Genomic DNA, 9,111 nt, shown 5'->3' on the forward strand with positions numbered 1-9,111 from the left:
CACAACTTCTATGCATAGATTTTATTTATCTAAGGAAAAGACTCAACTATTCCAAAAAAGATAAAGCCATGAAAGAATTTCAGAAATCAACAGTGAGAGGTCTGAGGTATGCTTTAGTAGGCCTTAAACCAGACACCTGCTGTTGAGTGGGAGTAATGAGTAGGTATCAGATTAATCCAGGAGAAGAACATTGGAAGATAATCAAGTAAATCTTAAGATTAAGGAGAGGAACTATATGTTAGTCAATAAGGGTGTGTTTAAAACTCTTTGACTACACCACATCAGATTTCGAGACTTGCCTTTGTGCTAGAAAGTCTACTGATAAAATGGTGATTACTCTGGGGGTGGAGTAGTGATTTTGGAGAAGTGTACAAACCTATCTGAAGTCTCTATGTCTACCAGAGAGAGACTGAATGTTAAAGTTGCAAGAAAGGTACTTATTTCCTGAATAACCAAAAGTAGTTGCGAAAGGTATAGAATCCAGTATCCCAATAGAGTAGACATATAGAGAGGAATTTCACAATATCAAGAATTTTGTGATTAAGGGAAAGTAATGGTGGAGAAAAGGTTGTTGTTAATTCAACCTGTCAGATCCTATTACGAGGAGTTTACTACTACTACACTCGATTTATATATCAAGGTGTTAATGATTATTTGAAATGCATATTTTGTTTTATATTAGTGCAAGTGGGAGTTTGTTGGGTTTTGTGCCCAAAATAAAACCCATTTCAATATAATCAGATTTACTTATTAATAAAGATCAGAAATAACCTTTTATGTTGCATGGTTCACATGATTTATTTCATGATTATATATATAATGTATGAATTCTATTTAAGTCCAGAACATATGAATTTGTTTATGATTATAGTGTTGTCAGCACAGTGGAATATAATCTTAATTATATGTTCGAAAGTTTATTCCCTGATTTGTCAGTGCACTGGATTTAGACTGACATGGTATAATCAGCGATAGGTATTCTTACACCTTGGAAAAGTGTTATGTTCTTTCCAGGATATTGGCAAAGTTTACCAGTATCGGATGTATGGAGTATACATCGGAAGGGACCGATATTGAACTTTGATTAGATATATTAAAATTTACAGTAATAACTATTCAATTCAATATCACCTGTTGATCCTAGATCAAATTATCTTAATCCTGACATGGTTAGGTTCGATCTCAAGAGTACTATACATGTTCTTTGATTTGTTAGTTAAGCCTACTTTTGGATCAGGGTGATACGTATATTTTGGGAACATGATAGTATAATTGAGTGGGAGCGCTACCATAAATATGGAATCTATAACTTCTATAGAAATTTAGAAGTGAAACGATGATATCCTTCGAGCTTGGCTAAACTATTAAATGGTGGAGATCTCATTTCACTTCGCTGAAATATCATTTATACGGAGCTAAGTGTTTTAATGATAAAATACATTGAAGGTGTAACGGTAACTTAGTGCCTTTTCAATGTAGATCATCTATTAGAGGGTCATTGATCACATTAGGATATCCATCGAGCTTGGCTAAACAGAGATAGCTAATGACTGAGAGTGCAATTCCAAGTTCTAAGTGTGGATTCAATAAGGAATTAATAAGTTAGGGAATTTACTTGGTAAATTCAGTTCGACATATTGGAAGCTCGGTTATATAGACCCATGGTCCCCATACTAATTGAGACCATACTGCTTGTAAGACTCAGTTAATTGATTTTTATTAATCAATTATAATTCTAAAGTTAGACTATGTCTACTTTATGAATGTTCACTAAGCAAGGGCGAAATTGTAAAGAAAAGAGATTCTAGGTTTATTTATTAATTAAGAGACTCTACATGTCTAAATTAATAAATATATTAAATGGCAATATTATTTAATAATTTTTTTTAAGTTATTAAATAATTAGAATTGGCATTAAAATTGTTAAATTGAAAAATTGGCATTTTTTAGAAAATGGGAATGTGAAATAACAAAATGGGAAAGTTGCAAAGTGAGGCCCAATTTCCTTATCTAGGCCACCCACTATGCATAGGCTTTTACCATTTTATTTTTTCATTATTTTAATGCCATACAATTCTAACCTAAACCTAGAGGGCATTCTATAAATAGAAAGTATTGGCTTCAGGAAACTCATGACTTTTCACATTGTTTCCTTTAGAGAAAAGCCATGCCGCCCCTCTCTCTCTTTTCCTCTCTAAACTTTCGAAATTCCCTTGAGTGATAGAGTAGTGCCCACACACATCAAGTGGTACCTCAATCATAGTATGTAAGACTATGGAAAATCAGCATCAAAGAAGGAGAGAAGGAGATCCAGATTCAGATCTTGATAATGCTCTTCTACAGAAAGGAATCAAGGGCTAGAGATCTGAATGGAAGGAATCATAATATTCCGCTGCACCCAATGTAAGGTTTTCTTAAACTCTTATGTGTTTATTTCATTATTTTAGAATTCATATTAGGATGTTAATGAAACATACTTGGTATTAAATCTAGATCCTGGTAATATATTTCCAACAGGTCGGACATAGGCGAAAGAAGTCCGCCATATTTTTGAAGTACGAGTGCAAACGCAACAATGCCCCTTGCTAGGCATGAGCACCTGACCAGGCGCACATCCCCCTTTCAGGGTTTCTGTCTCGGTTATTATGAGCGGGAATGTAACAGTCCAACTCGCCCAGCTAGCCATCCTGGGCGACAGCCTGCAGGCACGGCTCAGTAACCTTGGATATAGGGCTCACCCACCTGGCACCCAAGGTACCTTGCCTTCTATGAGGAACCGCATCGGTAAGTTCCTCACTAACGTTGTCTACGCCCTCAACTAGGACGTCATCATCATCATCGACTGGCTCCCTAGCCTCATTGTATCCTCCATAGTTTGGGGGTGCAACCTCTTCCTCTGCCTCAGAGGGACCGCTAGGACGGACATCGTCATGCTCTTCAATTTCCTAGACCTCAGCCTCCCATTCACGATCCCCCTCCTGGACGGTTGGATCTTGTTCGGCGCTAAGCAAAGTGGCGTGCCGAGCCACTTTAGGGTCAGATGCATCAGCCATGCGCGTTCTCTTTTTGGTTCGAGCCATCATTCTATGGTTGGGCGAAAGATTTAAGGGTGAATGTCTTTCACTGGAAGAAGGTAGGCTAGAACAGAGATGAGGATGGTCCTCGTGCAAGAGTTGAAGCAAGTCCTGGTCGATTTGATGTTCACTATCCTAAAACTCACCTGGGTTCATCTACAAAAGACAACAGACAAGATGAGTGTTCGGTCGGAATATCGAACTTTAAAATAAGCAAATATGCCGACCAGGAGTACTCAACAGATTAAAGAATAAGAATGTTCAGCGAAAAGTCAAAACTCAGGAAGTTGAAATTTTCCTCGAGTTCGGCAAAAAAATTTCGTGAAGCTTAGAATAAGCAAGATGAAAGATAGGCATTATGCAATTCAGAAAGCAAACATTATGGACTGTGAAAATCCATGAACCCATGACAAAGGAAAATTGCATGGTTTGTAAACTTAGGGTTTCCTACATATCTTCTACAGCAAAGTCGAAGGTGCATTCAAAAAGTAAACATGCAAAGTAAACATAAAGGAAATCAAGAACTTACTCAAGAATAAGATGTCTGGATTCAGATAATGTCATACCACACGAGCAGTGTCGATGAAGGCACTTCAGCAAGCTTGAAGCCAAAAACCTCTCTTTTCGCTCTGAACATACTTAGCAAAGAAGGATGGTGAAAATGATTTTGTGTAATCATTTTTTTAAAAAAAAAACCTTAGATGCCTCAGTTCCCCCTTAAAAGCGTATATGGGAAATTAAAAATAATCTAGTGCCACCGTCAACCGTGGTGAGAGAAAATCATATTTCAAAATATTAATTGTCAGAGCATTTATTAGCAGAAGACTGAAGGGACCCCCAGTCAGCCTCACATTGAGTCGCGAACAGACGCGCTTAACACGTGTCACCCATTCAAATGGAGAAGCATCTCGGATGAAGTCTACATGCAACTTCGAAAGTCCCGTACAGACTTGGGGGGCAAATGTTATCCCAATTTTTGCACTCTAACGTGGCATCACATGATGGTGACGCGTGGAACCGATTTTGAGTATCTGCTCGGAGAATATAGTCCCAACAGGATGCCTCATATCCATGCCTGAAGCAAAGCGATCAGCAATCCGCACAGAGCGACCAACTCTTAGCAAATTTAGCTTTTGCATCGTGAGTCATCAAAGAAATCCCTATAACTTGGGAATCAGATTGCAGAGATATGGCAAGCTGTCGAAATCCCACGATCAGTGTATTCTGTATTTATTATGTAGTCTTTCTGCTTATATCCATTGTAACAAGAAGGGAAATACTTCTTCTTCAAGCTCATAGCCTTATAAATAGTGATGCATATTCACTAGGCAAAGGGTCGAAAACATTCTAGTAGAGAGATATTATCTAAGAATTCATATTCAGAGATACTGTTGTAAGAGCTATAAGAAAAAGGAATCTTTCTCCTTGTTCTTGAGTTAATACAAATAACGAGAATTAGGCTATTACTGTTGTTACTGATATTTCGCAACACCAAAAAGTACAATTTAACTGGAAAAAGAGAGGATAATTTGAGAGATGACAAATGCGAGTATTCAACCTAGAATGGCGAGTACTCGAATGGGAATGCAAGAGTAAACAACAAAGCTGGAAAAATAAATGAGACGGTGAATTATAGTGGTTCGCCGGATTTCGTTCGCTAGTCCACTGTAGCAAGGGATTCGTAGGTCCATTTTCACGGTGGATCACCCCTTTATATACAAAGCAGGTGCCCAATCGGTTACATGAGGATCACATTTATTGTTAATCCATTATTTACACATTGAATTGCAATGACTAAACTCAAACAACGTTAACATTAATAAATGTATGACAGTTACTGAATTCATCAACGTATGCGTCTTTCGCATCTGCGAGTTGACCGTTCATGTTCCGTCTGTTGAGCTCGTAGGATCGCACATACGTTTGGAACGTCTGCGTCCTTAAGTAATCGCCCGTTGTAGACGTCGCATGTTGAAGCTGGTAACATCTGGACATGCGAACTTATATTGGTCTGTTAGGGCTGCTGGGTCGCTGGGACCAAAAACTACCTCATAGGACATCGGTCTCCATACTCGTCGCGGAGGTATAGAGGGAGGCACTCGCACATGTTCTGACATATGCGAGTTGGGTTTACCCTGCATAATGAGGATTATGGTCATGCGGTGTGAATTAGGTCGCACCCGCAATATCTCGCTGGTTTTATCCTGGGCGAGGTCTAAACTTCGAGAAGTCTCTCACGGACATTTCAGCTTTCATTGGGAATCTGAATACACGTGTCCTTTTAAAGAGGAGTCTGGTCTCGAGTTTCTAGGTGAGAGAAATCTCACTATAACACATGCCCCTAGTTTCGCGACGTGACTAGAGCGGTCACTGAGGGAAACTATTGCTCGAGAGACAGGTGAAAGGTTGTCACGAGGAGGTGACCTTTTGGTTGTCCCATCGAGGGTTTCGAAAAATGATGGCTGTAATGATTAATTTTCATTATCTCTAGGATGCCACGTCACAAAACCCTTCGGTTTTCGTGTAGGCGTGGCCATAATTGGCCGTTAGATTGGACGACCTTAGGCATTCTGACTGCCACGTGTCACGATCCCAATTAATAAGGGATATGGGTATTTAAATGCTTTGATACGAATCAAATTTCCCATTTTTCCCTCTTTTCTTAACTTCCCTCCAGTGCATACTCTTCAGACAAAATCCACTCCCAGATTTTCTGCCACTTTCCACAACATTTCCATTCTCAGAAGTGATCGAGAATAACCGCAGGAATCAAAACTAAAGGTTAGCTTCTAAATCACTGCATTTTCGCTTTCTGTTTTTGGAGAAAATGTGCTTTGTTTTCTGGATTTGGATGTTTTTTGAAAACTTTTAGGAGTGTATGCTAGTGGGTATTTATGTGTTCTGGGTCCATGAAACTGGGTAACATTCATAGTGTAGGACCTGTAAACTGACATAACCGTATACAATTCATAGGCACTGATTCACGTCTCGAATGCTCGCGGACATTCGGATGAACAATTTGAATGTTCGCGGGTATTCGGTTGAACAGCTTGAATAATCGCATATTTCCAAGACTTATTTCCGCTTTAACTGTTGACTAGACTTTTTAGAATCTTTACATGTCGCGGGCTGAGTGGTGAGAGCATTAATTGCCATTCCAAATGGTGGGTGTGTCACAGTATTCTAATGGCTATATATGCGAATATATGTCCCTTGAGATACTGAGATACACCCAGCCATTTGTTGACGTGCGTTAATACTCGAATGATCGTACTCTTTGGTTGGTAGGTTGTCTCGAAACGGTGGGTGTCTCGCAGTAACTTCAGGGTTATGCTTGAAAATGCATACTTCTTGAGTCACTGCGATACGCCCAGCCGTTTCTGGAGGTATACCGCACAACCAAGGATGCGTGAATTACTCGCCCAAAGATAGTTACATTTCTTCTCGCATGCTGACAAGAGGGTCAGTGTTCGCATGGAGCCTGACTTTCTTGTCGAATGCGACTTTTATACTCTACTGCGGGTGAGATCACTTACCTTTATTTTTTCACACATCCATCACGCTGAAAAGATCTTCTATCTTTCAGATGAGCGATCTATCGGACAGCCAGCAGCTCGGCTCAGGAGGTCGCGCTTTTGACGGGGAGTCGTCACAAGAGAGAGACAGTTTTCTTCCTACGGACATCTCCGAAATGGAGGCTGCGGAGATAGAGTTAGGTCCGATGTCTTCTGTAGACATCGAGAGGATGGTACAGGAGCTCGCTGAACCTGGGACAATCGATATCCGAGATAGCGAATCCACAGTGTCAGCACGCGACTACCTCATCCATACGAGACACGCTCCCGACATCGAGGTCGAGGAGGTGGAGGAGGAATGGACTACTCCGGTCCGCGAATCAGGTGAGGAAGAAGAGGAAGCGGAAGGGAGTGGGACGGACTCGGTCGACGACTCCCAATTGAACGAACCTTTCTCATGCGAAGACCTAGTCTCGAGAGTTGTCAAATCTGACTTCACTACCTTCGTGAGGTTGAATTTGTTGCGACTCGCGTTTCAAAGTCCCAAACCCTCTCAGAGAGCGCATCTTCCGTTCACCAACCCTGCGATCATCCCTACAGAGGACGTGGTCATCTCAATACCCATTCTTCGATGTGGTGTATCGGTCCCGTTTCATCCTTTCGTCGCAGCCATTCTCAGACGTTATGACGTATCGCCTTTTCAGCTAACACCCAACAGTTATCGCACTGTTCTAGCATTCTATGCGATGTACATGGAGTACGCCCATAGGGCTCCGTCAGTAGAGGAGTTTAGTTACTTCTATGACATAAAGAGCGTGGGTCTTCATAATGGCTTCTTTTGCTTTAGTAAATGGGCGACTTCTGAAATAAACGGTGTTGAGGGGATGGTCTCGAACATGGGCGACTGGAAGTCGAAATGGTTTTATGTTTTTAAGGTTCCTGGGATCAGGACCGACTTTAATCGCAGACCCAGTATGTCGCATATTTGTTGACTTAGATAAAATCTGTTACTTTGTTTTTCGAGATCTTTTGCTAACTCGTTTTTTTTTTGTTGTCATCGCAGATAGACCAGCTCGACCAACGCTTGACGCGAATAAGAAGGGGGTAGCTGAAATTCTTGGGAGTCTTCCGGTACAAGATCGCGACTGGCGATTACTGTGTACGACTGCCAAATTGCGAGAACACAAACTGATCCCTGAGAACGCGAGTCTTCAACGGGAGCCAGTATATAAAGAACCATCTGAGAAACAGCAGGAGCGGATAGATAAACGTCTTTCTAAGCAAACTCCTCGACAAACTTCAGGTAACTCGTCCTTTTGCTATAAATTGACGGGTAGGATTGTGATTTTTACTTATCTGTTCCTTGTGTTTGTAGACATGACTTTCTTGAAGTCTGCCCCTGTCCTGAAGATCAAGCAAAAGGGTGGAACACCGGCGACTTCGCCGGTCGTTGCCCAGAAGAGGAAGAGTGATGCGATGACTTCGCTTGCTGCAGATTCCTCCAAGAAGTTGGCTAAGACTACTCAGGACAAGGGGAAGAAAGTCGTCATCGACTCTCCTGTTCGTGCTCGCGATTTTCTGACCATGCAGGAAAAATTACTGGCTTAGATTCCTTACAAGGATCTTGCTTCTCGTTCTACTGAACTGGCCGTGCAATCCATGGCTTTGTTCATGAAAGCCGCGGCTACTCCTTCAAAGGAAACTGATTCGCTGAAGAGGCAGAACGTCCATTTTCAAGAGAACATAAAGAAGCTGAAGCAGGAGGTGGCGAGGATGGAGGAGCTTAACAAGGCCAAGGAGAAGGAGCTCGAGGAAGTCAACAAGGCAAAAGAACAGGTGGAACTCGAGCTCAAGAAGTCGCAGGACACGATCGTTGAGATGGCTCGCGACTTGGAGGCTGAGAAAGAGAGTGGGAAGAAACAGTGCGATCAGGCTGTGTCTGACTACATTTACACTACTCTTTCCAAGGTCCCTGACTTCGACTTCTCGCTGCTTGGAGCTGAAGCTGCTGAAATGGCTGAATCCTTTCGCGCGATGTCTCCTACCCAGACTCAAGGTAACCTTCTGGATGAAACCGAGGGAGTACAGGCTGAAGAGGTCGAGAATGAAGTCGTGAGCAAGATTGCAGACGAGGCTGCTCTTGATGAGACTACTCCCGTTGCTCCAGGCGTTTGATTATTTTCTATCTTATGTTGTTGTTTAATTTCACTCTTACTCTTTTTTTTTATATATGCGGTACACGGGTACTCGCACTTCTGTACTTAGAGAATTTTATCTTACTTTTTGGACAAATTTTCTATCCTCGCAGGGATAGCTTACATTTTAATATTTACGCAGTACACGGGTACTTGCGATTATATATATATTTAACTTTGATCACAGCTTGGTGTGAATGCAATTATATATATATGCGATTTTAATTACAGCTTGGTGTAATAAAGTAGGAAAAACTCGGTAAATCAAATTACTCGAAAACATAAGTGATTTTATTCAAGCAATCAGTAATACATGCGGGTACCATG

General features: G+C 41.3%; 1 protein-coding gene across 1 annotated transcript; it reads left to right on the forward strand.

The window, feature by feature from the left end:
- Positions 1-6,782: 6,782 nt before the first annotated feature.
- Positions 6,783-8,197, forward strand: LOC133038327 (uncharacterized). Its single transcript, XM_061116443.1, has 2 exons — positions 6,783-7,892; positions 7,965-8,197. The coding sequence occupies exons 1-2, from the start codon at positions 7,514-7,516 to the stop codon at positions 8,195-8,197; spliced, it is 612 nt and encodes a 203-aa protein (XP_060972426.1). The 5' UTR covers positions 6,783-7,513.
- The last annotated feature ends 914 nt before the right edge of the window (positions 8,198-9,111 follow it).

This window comes from Cannabis sativa, chromosome 5 (genome assembly GCF_029168945.1).
Source record: "Cannabis sativa cultivar Pink pepper isolate KNU-18-1 chromosome 5, ASM2916894v1, whole genome shotgun sequence".
NCBI classification, from domain to species: Eukaryota; Viridiplantae; Streptophyta; class Magnoliopsida; order Rosales; family Cannabaceae; genus Cannabis; species Cannabis sativa.

Coding starts and splice junctions, on each gene's coding strand:
- LOC133038327 (XM_061116443.1), top strand. CDS start 7,514: ATGTTTTTAAGGTTCCTGGGATCAGGACCGACTTTAATCGCAGACCCA. Junction 7,893..7,964: donor AACTCCTCGACAAACTTCAG/GTAACTCGTCCT, acceptor TTGTGTTTGTAG/ACATGACTTTCTTGAAGTCT.